The 15,695-nt window shown below is 45.0% G+C and overlaps 2 protein-coding genes and 1 long non-coding RNA gene across 5 annotated transcripts in view; 2 read left to right on the top strand and 1 right to left on the bottom strand.

Annotated features, from left to right (window-relative positions):
- The first annotated feature begins 3,360 nt into the window (after window positions 1-3,360).
- Window positions 3,361-9,206, top strand: PFN2 (profilin 2). 2 transcript variants are annotated; one of them, XM_067301530.1, is made up of 3 exons: window positions 3,361-3,693; window positions 5,217-5,409; window positions 7,140-7,537. In XM_067301530.1, exons 1-3 carry the CDS (start codon window positions 3,562-3,564, stop codon window positions 7,235-7,237), a joined length of 423 nt encoding a protein of 140 aa, XP_067157631.1. In that variant the 5' UTR covers window positions 3,361-3,561; the 3' UTR covers window positions 7,238-7,537. The 2 variants fall into 2 exon arrangements, with proteins under 2 accessions (XP_067157631.1, XP_067157630.1); XM_067301529.1 differs by having other exon boundaries at window positions 3,381-3,693; window positions 7,449-9,206.
- A 55-nt stretch (window positions 9,207-9,261) lies between these two features.
- On the top strand, window positions 9,262-14,144 carry LOC106484191 (uncharacterized). The gene is made up of 2 exons (XR_001292533.2): window positions 9,262-9,980; window positions 12,948-14,144. It is a non-coding gene; the product is annotated as an uncharacterized lncRNA (long non-coding RNA).
- Window positions 14,140-15,695, bottom strand: part of RNF13 (ring finger protein 13) — a 49,159-nt gene continuing 47,603 nt past the window's right edge. For both annotated transcript variants that reach the window (XM_067301527.1, XM_067301528.1), the window contains one exon: window positions 14,140-15,639. In XM_067301527.1, the coding sequence (XP_067157628.1) occupies window positions 15,275-15,639 (365 nt within the window). In that variant the 3' untranslated portion in view covers window positions 14,140-15,274. The remainder of the gene's footprint in view (window positions 15,640-15,695) is intronic.

The following is a 15,695-nucleotide window of genomic DNA, read 5'->3' as shown; positions in this document are numbered from 1 at the left end:
TGTAGTTTCAGAATATTAAATAATGGTAACCCAATTTAGACTTCACTTCCTAAATATATTGCTAGTGTTACTTCACAAACCATAGCAGGAAAAGTTGAACTACCAAGTGAGAATGTGGCAAATTCTCTGCTCCCTTCCATCCATTTATGTTCAGAAGATCCAAGGCCTCAGCGCAGTTGTTTCCTATTTACATCACAAAAAGCAAGCAGCTGTATTCCCTGCATTGCTAACACAATGCTTTCATCAAAGTGGCACTTACACTACTGATCACCTATGTTTTGCAGCTATTAAAAAAGGGATATTCTGCACAAAGCAGTGGTAATATTATCTGAACCACTCTGTATTCAACTACATCCCAGTGAAAGATTTGATTAATGACACAGAAGATTCACTAAAACCAGCTAATTTTAAACCGGTAAGACTGCAAGAGTCCCAGGAATCATTAAGGAGTACCTCGCTCACACCAGGCTCGCCTGGCTGTTCAGCACTTGAGGGCACTCAGGCAGGAGCAGGCTGTCGGTCAGGATCTCTCTGTGAACTCACCCAGGAGGGAGAGATGCATCACGCTTTTGGGAACAAGGGCTTTAATGAGTCTGCTGAAGGAATTTTCTTCCTCCTCAAATATACTGCCCTCAGAGACAACACTGGTCTCAGCTTACTGTGGACAAAATAAAAGCGGCTGGATTTCCCATTCATCAGCAAGAGACATGACACATGGCTGCTAAAGTACCAGCATTTCCCTCCAGACTAAGTTCAGCTCCAAACTCGCAGTGACAATTTGGCCTCCATCTACCATGAAACAGGACGTTAGGCTGTGAGCGCTCTGAAGACGGCATTCTTGGTCCTCAGGCAGAAGGGAGAACCATATGTGCTATAAAGGGCACGCAAGAAGGCGAGTTACCTCCAGGCAAGAGGCCAGCGCGCCTTTTGGCTAAAGCCCTGGACACCCACAGCTTCTTGTGACAGCTACCTCCACACTTGGACCAGCCAGCCTGTTGTCCACACAAAGTCCACCTCATTTATCAAAGGATAACGAGACTGACAAACGAGCAGCTCAGAAATTCCCAAGCCCTGTCTCTTGGATAAAGGGTGATAAGGTGCCTGCTTCTTTATTTATTATATCCACTTATTAAGGTGGAACAGTCTGGAATCCTCACTCCAGCTTGCAAAAGCAACAAAAAGCCAAAAACACATATAAACAAACAAAAAGTCCTCCACATTTTGATCCAACTCCAAAAAAAAATGAACCCATCAGCCTTTTTTTCCTTTCAGACCGATGCATTACATCTGTGCAAATAACAGTGTTAAACCAGGACCTTTTACAGAAAAACATAAAAAAGAGAAGTGGTCCTCAATGGCCACTTCAGACAGAAGAGACCTTTTCCTTCTTCCCATGAAATGAATCTGGGGAGAGAAGAGGAGGAAGGCAAACCAAACATCACAACAAGTTTTAGCTATTTAAAAGGCCAAAAGGAAATGTGAAGTCCATAACTCATTAGTAAGTACAATTTATATGAGGACATTTCTGGGATACATGGATGAAGAAAAAAGCATAAAGCAAATGGTAGTGTCCAAATTCAGTGGGGGAAAGACAGCGTGAAAATAAAATAGCAAAAATACTTATGGATTTGAGCTAAAAGATGCAAAATAAGCTCTTCAGTAAGTATCAAGTAATCAAAACAGTCTCTGTTAGTATCTAAACTACAGTCAATTCCATGACAACCAAATTAGGTTTTGGTTTTAAAGGGAGTAAGAACAGCCTCAAATATGCAGAGGGTATACTGCTTATAAATACCTGGTGAATATTCTTGCTGGGGGAGATAACCACAGGAAAAGACAGATTTAAATATTGTATTTTATGCTTTGGAAAATTCAGGTATAAGCTCTTAACTCTTTGAATTAGAGCTCCAAAGTAAGCTACATGGAAAGCCACTTCACACTCCACTCATTTTCATTTCCCAGGGAATCATAAGAGATACCAAGTAAAACAAAATTGTCCTGCCCAAAAGGAAGGTGACCTCCAAAATCAAAATTTTAAGCCAGACTGAGCCATTGCCCTAAAACACTGATTCCTGCAAACATTCTTGCAGTTTTCAGTAGAATAGTCTTCTGAGTAGTGACCCTGCCCAGGCCCAAATACCAGTGCAGGAAAACACTGGTATCAAATCTGGACCTCTAGCACGGAAACGAAATTATTTCAACAAAAACTCGATGGAACCTGGAAGAATAAAACCTGAAGTTGCCCCCTACAGAACCATGCAGAAATAAAACATCAGAGCAGATGTTAGTGTGTAAGATGGGGAGCCCAGCATCCTAACTCAAGGTCGGGGGTCTGACACAGAAATCCTCTTACTACTTTAACAGGAGGTTTGTCTGCTGCTGCTTCGGCTGACGGAGGCAAGGGGGGCAGCAGGCTACGGCCACCTACCAACGCTGTCACCAGCGGCGCTTCCTCGAGGGTAGCCAAGAGCGGACGAGTTATGCAAGAGAAGACACGAAGTGCAGAAAAATTAAGCGCAAAAGCCAAGCAGCGGAGCCAACGCCGGCCCCGGGGGACGGGCTGGGACGCAGGGGGCGCGGGCGCGCCCCGGGCCGCGCAGCTCCGCGGTGCCTCCTCGGGGAGCGCTGCCCGCGGGGAGCCCCGCCGCCGCCGCGGCGCGCACCCCCTTCCGCGGGAGAGCGGCGCCGTGCGCGGGCCCAGCTGCACCCTCGGAGCTTCCCAAGCTTGAAAACGCGCGGGGAAGAGGCAGATACCGTCCGAGCCGGGGCCAGAGCCCCGACCTGCGCTCCACGGGGAGGCCGGGCCGGCGGCCGTCAGCACCGCCGCGGCGGCAGCCGGCACCGCGCCCCGCCGCGGGCAGCGAAGGCCTTGGCGGGCCGCCGCCGGGCGCACGGGCGGCCCCGGGCACCGCCGCCCCGCAGCGACGCGCCCGGCTCCCCCCGCGCAGCGCAGGGAAACGCTCCCGCCGCACCTGGCGCCTGCTCGCGGCGCGGCCCGCCGGGGCGAAGCCTCAGCGCCGCCCCGGGGCCGCGCTCTCCCAGGCCGCCCGGGGGCTCCCCCCCGCCCCCCCCGGGGCCCTCCCGCCGCCGCCCCCCCCCCCCTCCCTTCGCCGCACTGCGCCTCTTACTGCACCTGCCGAACGGAGCGCGCCGCGCCGCGCCGGACCGGACCGGACCGGCTCGAATCGGACTGCACCAGACTGGACCAGAGCGGACCGGACCAGAGCGGACCCCGTCGCGCGCCGCCCGCCGCCGCGCCGCCCCCTGCCGCGGCGGCGGCCCGCCGGGCGCGGAAGGCGGCGCCGGGCCGCGCCCCTCCTCCCGCCCGCCCCTCGGCTCCGGCAGCGGGTGGGCTGGGGCGCGCCGCTCGCTGCAGCGCTCGGGCTCCGCTTCGCCGTCGCGCGCCGCCGAGGAGGGAGGGAGCGGGAGAGGGAGCGGGAGAGGGACCGCCTCGCCGCGCCGCGCCTCGCCCCGCCGCGCCTCGCCCCGCCGCCGCCCGGCTCCGCGCCGCTGCCCGGCTCCGCGCCGCCCGGCTCGCTCGCTCGCTGCGCCCGCGCGAAGATGGCCGGCTGGCAGAGCTACGTGGACAACCTGATGTGCGATGGCTGCTGCCAGGAGGCCGCCATTGTGGGCTACTGCGACGCCAAGTACGTCTGGGCGGCCACGGCCGGCGGCATCTTCCAGAGCATCACGGTGAGGGCGCGGCGCGGCGCGGCGGGGGGAGGCGGCGCGGGGCGATGCTGCCCGCGGCGCGGCGGGGCGCGGCGGGCCCGGGGACGGGGGCACCTTGCGGATGCCGGGGGCGGCGGCGGGCGGGAGCGGGGGCCCCGCGCCGCAGAGCGCGGCGGCGCTGGGGGGAGCTAGGCCGGGCGCCGCCGCCGCCGCCGCCTTTTTTGTCTCCAGCTCCGCCGGGAGCGCTGCGGCCGGAGCGGGGGGGCGCTGCGGCCCGTTGCGGCGGGGTCCCCGCGCTGCCCGCCGGGCCGTGCCGTGCCGGGCCGGGGCCGGCGCGCGGGGGCCGGTCGGCGGCGGGGAGGCCGCGCGGGGCGAGCGCGGGGGGGGCTTTGCGTAGCGCTCGCTGCGCCCGGGCCCGGCGCTGCGCTGCAGAGAGACTTACGTGCGCGGCGTAGGAGGCGTTCGTGAATACCCACCTCGCCGCTGGCTCCATGTTTTCCATCGCCAAGATGGCGCACTGCCATTGATCGCTGCCTCCCTGCCTGCCTCCCCTCCCCTCCCCTCCCCCCCCCTCCCCCCCCCCGCCCTGCCCGTGCTGCGGCCCCTCTCCGCCGCCCCGGCCCCGCGCCCCGCTCCCGGCCCCGCTCCGCCGCCCCGCGCTGCCGTTACACAAGGGCCGCAGGCGGGCGGGCGCCGTGCGGAGCGCGGCCTGCCCTCGCCGACCCGCCGCGCCGCGCCCCCGCCCTGCGCCGCGGGCCGGGCCGGGTGCCGCGGGGCCGGGCCGGACCGGGCCGGGTGCCGCGGGGCCGGGCCGGGCCGGGGCGCCGTGGCCGCGCAGTGCCGGGCCGTGATTGGGGCGGCCGGGCCTGCCGTGACTCGGCACTTTGCGGGCGCCGCGCCGGGCCCGGCCCCGCGGCCCCCCCGCCCCGCGGCCCCCGCCCCAGCGCGGCCCGGGCCCCCGCGGCCCCCGGCGCAGGGCAGCGGCGTGCGGCGCCCCCTCGCCCCCCTCCCCCGCTGCGGCCGGCGCCGCGCTCCGCCGCCCCGCCGCCCCGAGCAGCGGCCGCAGGCGCGGGCAGCTCGGCTCCTCGGCGGGGGCGCGGCAGCCGCCCCGCGGGCCCGGCTCCCCCGCCGGCGCAGGCAGAGGTGCGCGGCGGCACCTCCGCTGCTGTGTCAGGGACAGAGGCCTAGCAGGCATTTTGCTGCCGTGAACGATCTAACGTGACTCATTCAGTCGCTAAAACACATGCATCTTGTGCTCCATTAGTCTCAATCCTACGGTACTTTCTGTAATGAGAAGTTGGATTTGAACAGTACTGCGGATTTGGAAGTATTTCAAGACAACGGTTTTTAAGTACTGCTTATAATTGCACTAAACTGGTGCAATATAACTTGTTAATAATGAGCACTGTATTCTGGAGCACTTTCTGGTGGGAGCAAGAGGAATTTATTATCTAATCCTCTCTACAAAAGATAAGACACTTTTAAAATAGGAATTAAGCTTTAAAATATTACCATACTAACACTAGACTTTTTTTCTTTGACAGCCAGTAGAAATAGATATGATTGTAGGAAAAGACCGAGAGGGGTTCTTCACCAATGGTCTGACCCTTGGTGCAAAGAAGTGCTCTGTGATCAGAGATAGCCTGTACGTTGATGGCGACTGCACAATGGACATCAGGACAAAGAGTCAAGGTGGTGAGCCAACGTACAATGTTGCTGTAGGCAGAGCTGGCCGAGGTAAGCATCACTTCCTTCAGCTTTAGTTCACCGAACTCGGAATGAGACCCTAGTCGTAGACTCAAACTACGAAGGAGCCTGAAATCTTGTATTTAGCAGTTAATTTCAGGATGTGATATAACGTGGGTGGATGGCTGCTCTTTGGCCGATTAACTAGATTTCTGCCTAGGAATTCCACTTGTCCTGGTTGCCCACATACGATCACAGCTGGGCACTAGACTGTTAAATGGTTAAACCTATCTCTGAGAAGCAGGAGTAGGCTATAGCTTGAAGTAAGCTTGCCAAGTGTATTGTAACTTGATATCTAAAGTTTACAATAGAGTATCATAGGGATATATTAATGATTTCTAGTGAAATTAGTTTTTCCATTGTAAACTCAACAGAAAGTTTATTCTGCAAAGATGTGAATTTCTTGTATGAGCTACTTCTACATACCTTTTAACAAGCTCCACACTAACTCTTCCTGCACTTTCTGTTGAGCTCTGTGAAGTCTGTCTTCAGGCAAAAAAGCTTGTCCAGTTTGGTATCATTGAGAAACTTGATTTATGCTAGTTTAGCTGCTCCTTGTGCTCCTCATTTAACTTCCAATAAAACATGTTATTGGGAATGCACTAGACTTGAATATAAAAATCTTGCCTCAAAACACTGGGTACAAGTAGTATGCTTTGTGTTCAAAATATCTAGCCTAGGATTTCTTGGATGGCTATACGCTAAATTGGTGAGCAATGGACTTTTGCTTATAAAGTACAAAAAGCTAGCACAAAACTTGTCTATAGGCTAAAGCTATGTGGCAATGATACACAAAGAATGTTTGCAGCACTTATGCAAGTGGAGTTCTGAATCTTCTCTGCATATTCTGAAATGCTAATGAGAACTGTTTGTCTTAAGCTTCTTGTGAGCAAATTGCTATGGAGATGTGCAGTCACCTTTAGGTAGGCTGACTGCAGTATTTCCAATTACACTATTCCTAACTTGGAAAAAAACTATTGTGCTTGTGAAAGCACAGTCCTTAATGTGTCTGTGTACATGCTAGTGACATCTGGTGGCAACTTGCAGATGGTGTCTTACTGGTTGAAGATCCTTAGCATGTTCTTGTTTGCAAGACAATTTGACTCTTCATCACCCAAATTGTGGGACTAGAGAGAGGGTCAGCATTAAAATCTTCTCTACACTTTATCTCGTGCAAAAAGTTAAGTATATTTTATAGCTGTATTGTTGCACAAGTCTTAGCTTAAGTCTGACCCAGTATTTTTTTAATACTACCAAGCCTGGTTCTTCTACCAGCAGTGACCACTACAGATAAGAACATTCCCTCTTCTGCTTTTCAGAACCACAGTTCTTCCATATATACTACCACTTTTGTCCCTGTTAACATTTTTTTTCCATATTTTTAAGATGTAGCCAGGGTTTCCTGGCTGGATGATGGTGGATGGTGCTGATGGTAGATAGGCATCATGATGCTCTTTTGAGATAGTTGGTAGCTCTTCAGGGTGACATCTTTTTTTCGCAGTGGACTCTTATGCCTTACGTAGTTATGTAATATCCTGGAGGATAGTTCATGCCTTCTCCCAGCCCTGTCTACACCTGTATTTTTACAAAACTCCTGTTAAACTAGCTTAATACCCAAATACTAAAACTTGAATTTGAGTGTGTTTATTGCACTGTCTAAAACTTGCATTATTTCCTTGTCTAACACACTCTTTTTAAAACTTTTTTCTTTTCTCTTTCAGTCTTGGTCTTTGTAATGGGCAAAGAAGGGGTCCATGGAGGCGGATTGAATAAGAAGGCATACTCAATGGCAAAATACTTGAGAGACTCTGGGTTCTAGTTGCTAGGCAGACTGTTAAGTATTAGGGGAAGATTGCTATTAAACTTTCCTGGCGGTGAGCTTTAAACCTTACATTCTGGAAACTTTATTAGCAATGCAGGGTGATGGGGTATGAACCTGTGTCTCCTTTGTATCCCTTTGTTGGTGGGGAAAGGTGTTATTTTTTTCTTTAATTCTGTTCATTTCTGTTTTGTTTCCTTGTGTACTCCAGCATTGGTTATAGTCATGGGAAAGGAAGGTGTCCATGGAGGGACACTCAACAAGAAAGCATATGAACTGGCTTTATACCTGAGGAGGTCTGACGTCTAAGCAGCCTCTCCCCATCCACCTAGCAACTGTCTTCATCACCACCCAGTTGTGTTCAGTGCTACCAGACTGTAGATGGTAGTTTGTGTTTTTTATTTACCCATTTTCTAATGTCATAATTCCAGTTACCCTTTGTTCCATTTGTATGTTAACCACTGTATGTAACCAAGTCCCGTATCTGGCACCATTACTGCACCACAAAGACGATATGCATGATACCTTGAAAAACTCTCGGGAGGGGAATATGCCAAGTCTAGGCTTTGCTTTGTCTTAGCAATTAGTGTGATATTGACAACTAAAACAACTTAAATACTAAACAAGGTGCCGATTGTACAATCTAATTTGATCAATGCCTCTTCAGCACTTTGAGCAATTACACAGCTCACTTAGTCTTCCTTTCATAGAGCATGGTTGGGAGGAAAAAAAGTGCATGCATATCTTTACTTCTCTCCCTCTCCTTTTTTTTTTTTTTTAATTCACATTTTGTTTGCTTAACCTATTTTTATAGTGCCTGGTTTGTTTAACCAATTTGCCACTCAAAAGCTATTAATGTTACATTAGTTTTGTTGTTGCACTTCACTGTAGGCTTAAGTCTTTTATTTTTTTCTTCATGGTGTCTGACGCATGTACTGCTTAATAAGTGCAATCACAAAACTATCAAAGGGTGCAGATGCACTTCCTCCCATGACCTTACAACCACCATCCTGAATGAATCGCCAGGGACATTCCATCATTGCAATAGCTCAGGCACTTAATTTTTTTTTTTTTTTTTTTTTTTTTTTGCCAGCTCCTGTTCTGTAGTTGAATTGTAAAAGGCTGCCATTATGGACATTAGATATCCCAACATAACCATCTGGAGTGTGTCTGGTTTCAGTTTTTCATAGGACCAATTTTAATTTGCAGCTTGGGTCCCCCCCCCCTTTTTTTTTCTTAATATGAAACTGCAATGTCATTGTGGAAAACTGCCACCTTGAGCTATTCTGGGAGCACTGACTGACTCCAGTCTTTCTGCCAGATCACTTACTTACTGGTAAAGAGTTTTGCTGCTCTGAAGCCACTATTTGGATAAAGGTTGGTAGTTTGTAAGCTAAACTGTCAAAATGATGCCATTTCAAATTTAAAATCTTCATTTGGCCTGTCACACCCTTGCTGCAGAAATCATGAAGTAAACTGCCTTGTGCACTAGTCATCTGAAATGTGTGTAACCAAACTCAATTCAGGCACGGTACTAACTTGTATGTCCATTTAAAGAGAACTGCAGAATTCTGTATACAAAAGAATAAATGGGAGATGGTGTTGGTTGGAATAACTGACTTGGCTGTCTTGTGATGAATTTTTTAATATGTATTCTGTGCCATACTATTGTTTAAAAAAAAAACCTGTTGCTATTGTGAGATGGATTTTAACTGACTACAAGGGTTTCTTTTGAATGGCACTACTTTAGGGACATTCTAGTATTTGCTTCTATTGTTGGGCCTTGTGGATAATGTACAGATTTAAACAAATTCTTGTTGCTGATTTGTCCATTTCTTTCCCTGCACTTTGTTACATCTGGGATACAGTCTAACTCATCTGATTTAATATGCATTTCAAAAAATGCCATAACTATTAAAAACACCTTGTTTACAGACAGATGAAATAAATTTATTCCAACCAAACAAAATTAGACTATTGGTAATTTTTCTTTTTTTTCCACAGGCATCTTCTGAGGCCCTTTCTTCATTGCATCGCTGACCACCATATTACTAGATCTAAGTGCAGTTTAAGTTTTGTAAAGCAGTAATAGTATGATAATATACCTTTAGTTAAAGGACAAAATGTTAGGTCTATAAAAGCCCAGCCAGTCTTCAGAGTACACTCTGATAAATTAGGAGATGATTTCTTGTGACTAACTCTGTATTTATCAGACTACATGAGGAAGGGGACTCCTACCTGTGTCAGAGGGATTCCCCCTGCCATATGAATACGTTATTTGCAATCTGTATTTCCTAAAACAGAAGCTATAAGGGATCTCTGTCATATTACCTATTCATTAGGGTAAGAACTCCCTCTCCTTAGAACAGAGAGGGGAGAGACGTAAGCTCTCAGTTACCTTCAAAAAGTTCTACAAGGCTTTTAGATATCTTTGCTTTGCCAAGTACTCTGTGAAAACACGAGCTATGTGAATGAGTGCAATGTGCCTTTTAAAAAATACAGGTGAGATGTGATAGTAAGCAAGGGGAGTTCTGGGGGTGGGGTAAGAAAGAAAAGCCCAAACTACAGAGGTGAATCTTCAGCTAAAGCTATGTTTCTCTTCTCAGTCCTGACAATGTCAGTCATATGCTGCTTGGACACTATCTTTAAAATTACTCTGTTTTCCCTTACATATTTATCTTCAGCTGTTGCAACCACTCCTTTGCCTGTCACTAGATCCCATGTCTAACTAAAACCTTTAAATGTAAGTATTCTTGAGTACTAGAGTTGAGTTACTTGGTGTCTGAACTGTATCTTCCACCTCTGTTTTGATTTTTTTTTTTAGTGCTAAAATTAAAACATGCTAGAACAGGCCCATAGCCCTAAAGGAGATTATTTTTAATAGTATTTAGTACAGAAGATACAAATCTCTTTCATCCCCCATAAAATTATGTTAGCGTGTGAATCAGTGTTTTGCTCCGTATCTAAACTTTGCCTAAACGCAATTGAAAATTGCATTTCTATTCCTGACTGCAGGATTCAGTTTATCTGTTGGGAGTTTTTCTTTTTTAAGGCCGTAGGTGGCATTCACTGTCATTAGCACTGTGCACTGAGTACGCTTCAGCCCTTTCCTTATTCATTTTAACACTGTTTGGTTCTGTCTATACACTCTATTAGACATGTGTCTCTGAGGCATTGTCTAAGCATCACCTAGATCCTTTTTCTTGTTAAGAAGCAGATGTAGCTCAGATTACTTGTTCCAACATGCACTCGTTGATGAATTTACACAGCAAAATGTTGTCTGTGCCACTAATTTGCTAGGGTCTACCTAAAATACCTTTCTTGAATAATCTAAGCTCTTAGCAAATTTTACTCTTTCATATTTAACTCCATTTTCCAGATTAATACACAATTTAAATACAAAAGCTTACTCTCCAATGCTAAAGGTTTGAACACCAAATTGTGACCTCGTTCAGAAATTTGTGTATTTTACCTTGCAAAAAGTTTTAAAACAAATAGTGAAACATCTTGTCTCAGACTTTAGTAAAGTTCCTGGTGAATAACTGATTTTATCTGCTCAAATTCTATTGACACATTAAAGTCTACATATCTTATGCAACTATTCTCCTTCCCTTTTGATTTGTAGAATTACACTGTTTAGATTCTAGCCCATCAGCTAATGTTACATAATTTAGTACTGTTCCAACAAGTGTAGAGGTAACAAAGCTTATTAGGCTTTACCACCTCCCAAAATTTACCATTCAGGATTTAGTAAAAGGATTCATAAATTGTGACAGTGCAGAAAGCTGATTTGCACAGTTTCTCATGGTTTTCGTGCTTGCAATTTGTTCTTTACCCTCTTGCTAGTCCATGGAAAACTTGTATACAAACTGTCCTCATACCTTTTGGCTCTTCAGATTCCAGCACAGCACGCTCAAACTTCCTTCTGTTACGATGTTTTCTCTAATTCACGGTTTACAATGCTTAGCTTTCCATTTTATAAAAGAGCTCTCTGAGGGCTCATTTGCTTTACAAGTATTGCATCTTTTCTTACGTCAGCATTTCCCAAACACCAGGAAGCTCACAACCTCCCCCCTCCTCTTTTTTTGTTGAAAGAATATGTTCTTATTCAAGGTTTGGATAAGAGAACAGAACATACATTACAGCTAGTGTTTTCAAAAATAGGGGAGAAAGGAGTAGAAAAAAATGTGCAAACAGTAGCTGAAAGCAAAACCTTCAAAGGTTTTGGGGGGGGGGTTAAGCATAGTTCTAAACTTGTTCAGTATCTTTTCAAATTCAGGAATATAAATCACTGAATATTGACTGAATTGCTTCACTTTCCAAAGGTTTTCTTTCTCCTCCTCTACCCCTAACGCGTTATGCCTCTTAAACTGCCTGGCACACCCTGGAAGATGATCAGGGCTGCATTTATTTGTGGGATCACAGGGCCTTATAAGTTTTTAATGCTGACTTCCAGGCCATTCTGATCGGTCCCTGCCTTTTCTGAAGTTAAACATCACTGTGCTACTTTTTCGCACCATAATCATCCACAGGCAGATTTTAATTGTACCAGTCACTATTATTTAGCCTTTTAAATACTTTTGCTTTTAAAATGAATATGTGTTATTTAGAATTTAGTTACAGAGTAGAGGAGAAAAATATCCAACTATTCTGAACTACAGAAGAAATTGCATTTTAGGCATTATCCAATTTTTATATTTATTCAGTCACATTATTTACATGTAGTCATCCATTATTACCGTCTGTTCAAAGACTGTCCCTGGAGCACTCCCAACATTGTGCACTGTTGTTTTGGGGTGGGGAGCAGGGTGTTTGTTTTGCTAGTTTTTTCTCCATATCTTGGGTTTATATCTTGATTACGGACCTGTCAAAAAAAAAAGAAAAAATTACCAGACCTATCACTTTCTTCCAGACACTTTTTACTGGAAACCCCCCCCCACACACACACACAAATGGGACCTTACCTTCACCGTCACAAGTGAGTTTTAATTCCCGTTCTCTTGTGGCTCCCGTGTGTTCCCTCTGCCACGCTGCTCTCGTGAATCAGAGCCATCCCGTCCTGCCCACCACACTGACTTTGGTGTTCTTCCAGAAATTCCTCCTGCCTGTTACTCATCAATAATTTTATATATATCCTTTTCTGAGTGTTTTGTTCTCATTATGTAATGAAAGGTTTGGGGCAAGATTGTTTTGTAAGGAGCTATTTATACTTGTCATACAAATAACTATATTTTGTGATAACTGTCAGTGATACCTATGCTATTTTATGCAGAGAGAGATTAAAGCATTTCATGGGACCTGTGAAAGCATATAATTTCAGACATTAGTTATGACTACCTATTAGAAGAAAAAAATTTCAACTAGGCAATCAAGTATGGACCTCTTGAAAGCACCAACATACAATTCTTGATGACAGCTAGAGAGTGTAGTAAGACTGACAGATTTCACATAAAATGTGCGAGATGCTCATGGCAGTTTAAATGGGGTTCTGCTTCATGTGGATAATGTAAGTAAGTCACAGTCCAACAAAAAATCCACGTTTATCTTTTCCTGTAGGTTTGGACAGGCCATGTCTTTTGAGACACACAGATTTATCCAGCAAGTTTTAATGAGATATGCAAGTTCTACTTAGAAATACAAAGAGATTCTTAATCTTCCAAAGTATTTATGATATAAAATGTTACTTTTATTTTCATTTTCTTCATCATAGGCAATGGCAACAGACAAGTAAACTAGATTGAGGAGGTGTCATTACAGTGTTTATTACCAAGACCTGCTGAAATAAATTTATGTTCACTCCATTAGGAAATGTATAAAATGGGACAATTAAAAAACAAACAAACAAACATACACACTAGGTTTGGTATGGAAATGGAGGATCACTTGCTGCATGCTTTTCCTGTATGTGATGGAGAGTAGGAGAGAAACTGATGCAGATTATCATTTTACTTTTTGTCATTGCAACAAATGCTACAGTCAGGGTTACATATGGCATACGTTATGAAGTTTCCTTCAGTTCATGTACTTTTCAGGTTTTGGGGTGCCTGAACTACTATATGAATAAACATTCACGTGCGCTCATTACATATGAACAGCAGGAACCTATTCAGCTGAACTGTTTGCAAATAAACAACCTTCAGCTTGGTAATTTTTCAGAAATCAGTTTTCATACTTGGACCTTAATGACATATATGCAAGTTTGAGTGAAAGTAACACTCATTTTTAAACTGTATAATGGAATTTTTTGTGGTGAAAATACAATACATTGTTTGGCCCTAGTCCCATGGATTGTTGGTGGCAGTGGTTTGAAGACGAATCATTCTTCGGTTATTACCCTTTTGCCATGCCTTATTCTGAGAAGTCTAATTAAACTTTCTCAGCTCTTAGCCAGTCCCAGAGAGATGATTTCCATTCCCAGGTTGTAAGCAAGGAGGGTGGAGGTGCACTGTGCATGAGGTTAGAAATAACAGTTGAAAATGCCTCACTTGTAATCTGCTCAGCCCAGGACCTGGTGTTTTCTGACTTCCAGAACATGGGCATACAACCTCCAGCTGTAAAGGGCTTGGCATGGTGGGCAGGAAATATTAATGGTACTCTGGTCTTCTTTCCCTCTCCCCCATGCAAAGTATATGCAAAGACCTAGAGTGACTGAAGCTTCTGAACTCATAAATTAATTTATGTGAACAAAAATTAAGGTTTTCTAAGTAACTTAGTTCCACTGCATATATTGTTGATCAGTATACTACTACATAGTATAATGTAGGTGACTTAATGTTACTAAGGGATCTTAGCAGTTAGGTGTTCTGGATCTTTAAACATTTTTAAACTTACATTCATTGTATACTCTTCTACATTTATTACTGTGTAAGTAATGCAAAAGTTAAATAAATTCCTTTTGATACTTAAAGTGGAAAACATGTTTATTAACATTCTTTCAAGCTTTCCTTATTCAAGGCCATATAAAAAAACTCTGCATTTTGATTATACATGTGTTGTTACTTTCTACATAGTTACAGAGGTATTATATATAATTTACTTTTTTCATGATACACTGTTAAGTATTGAGTTCTGTTAAATAGTTGTAAGCACTTGTTTTCAAATCAGATATTTGAAAAGAACCATTTTTTCTATATACATAGTTTAGCAGACTAATGCAGCATAAAATGCTCTTTAGTAAGAGGTATATGACTTGAGGACCAATAGAATACTTACCTAAAATTCTTTTTTTTTTTTCTATGTGGAACTTTGCTTGCTTTTTCTGTTTTGGTCACCCCACATTTCCAACATGATCACAGGAAACTAGACTACATGGTAGTAGCAAATAGGCCAATTAATGTGTTAACAATGGATCTTATTTTGTGAATCACTTAAAACTAAACATAGATTATAAGTTTCCTTATCCTAGGAACTGCTCAGAAGAACTGCTTAAACTCAGCTGCTGTTGCAAATGCTAAAGGATTATTTGGAATCACTGCTTTGAGATAAGTGTCAGTTCTTCTGCTTTGTTTTGATACACCAGCATACAGAACACTGATCTGTTCTGTATTTTTCTTTCAGAAGTGGTGGCAATTTTTAGGAAAACAGTATACAAACATGCATCAAATACATTTTTAGTTGGGCTTAAGGGGTAAGACCATACACATAATAAATATTGCTATCAGTATGACCCAGTTGTACCTACAAAATGTAATATGGGGGGGGAAAAACCCTATTTCCAGCTAAATCCCATTTCAACAAGATACTGACATTTAAAGTAGAGTCTGTGTGACATTTCTGTTGATGTAAACTATTAACATTATTCATTAGCATTGTGAAATCCAGTTAAACTGTTCATTTTGAAAAGACAGAATGTGTGACTGAATACCTGAATCAAAAATAAATCTATCTGTAGTATGATTAAACCATAGTACTACTACATGAACTGCTGCTCCTACTGAAGTAACCAAATGGATTACAAAATAAAATATATTCCCTATGTAAATGTAAAATATAGCCATAAGAACTCTTTTGTTCACACATTTTTCATCATTAGTAGTCTCAGACAGTGTTTGCCACTCTGTACTCCCTTTCATCATTGGGCTGCAGTTGAACCACTACACTTTCTTCATTTATTCCATTTTCTGCATCACTACTATCAATATTGTCATTGTCGTCTTCCTCATATTCCGAGGACTCGGTCATGTTTTGATGGGAATGAGATTCTGACAAAGCCCCAAATGACTGAGTACTAACTGAGGCTAATGGCCTAAGCAAAGGAGTATTTTCAGATACTTCATTCTCTTCTTGACTACTGTCTGTTTCAGAATCTGAGTCCCCCTGAGAAGGGACCACTTTCTGCTTACATACAGGACATGTTTTTTTGGTTTTTGTCAGCCATGGGTCCACACACTTGCAGTGATACGCTGTTAGAAAACAAAATACAAGTGCATCAATATCTAAGTACAAAGGACAAATAAAT

The sequence above is a fragment of the Apteryx mantelli genome, chromosome 9 (genome assembly GCF_036417845.1).
Source record: "Apteryx mantelli isolate bAptMan1 chromosome 9, bAptMan1.hap1, whole genome shotgun sequence".
NCBI classification, from domain to species: domain Eukaryota; kingdom Metazoa; phylum Chordata; class Aves; order Apterygiformes; family Apterygidae; genus Apteryx; species Apteryx mantelli.
Note: the sequence above shows the minus strand (reverse complement) of the source record. Positions and strands in the feature narration are given on the sequence as shown.

Excerpts from the sequence above, each read along its gene's own strand:
- PFN2 (XM_067301529.1), top strand. The coding sequence starts at position 3,562 with ATGGCCGGCTGGCAGAGCTACGTGGACAACCTGATGTGCGATGGCTGC. Across the intron at positions 3,694-5,216 it reads GCATCTTCCAGAGCATCACG|CCAGTAGAAATAGATATGAT; the intron begins GTGAGGGCGCGG and ends TTTCTTTGACAG. Across the intron at positions 5,410-7,448 it reads TGTAGGCAGAGCTGGCCGAG|CATTGGTTATAGTCATGGGA; the intron begins GTAAGCATCACT and ends TGTGTACTCCAG.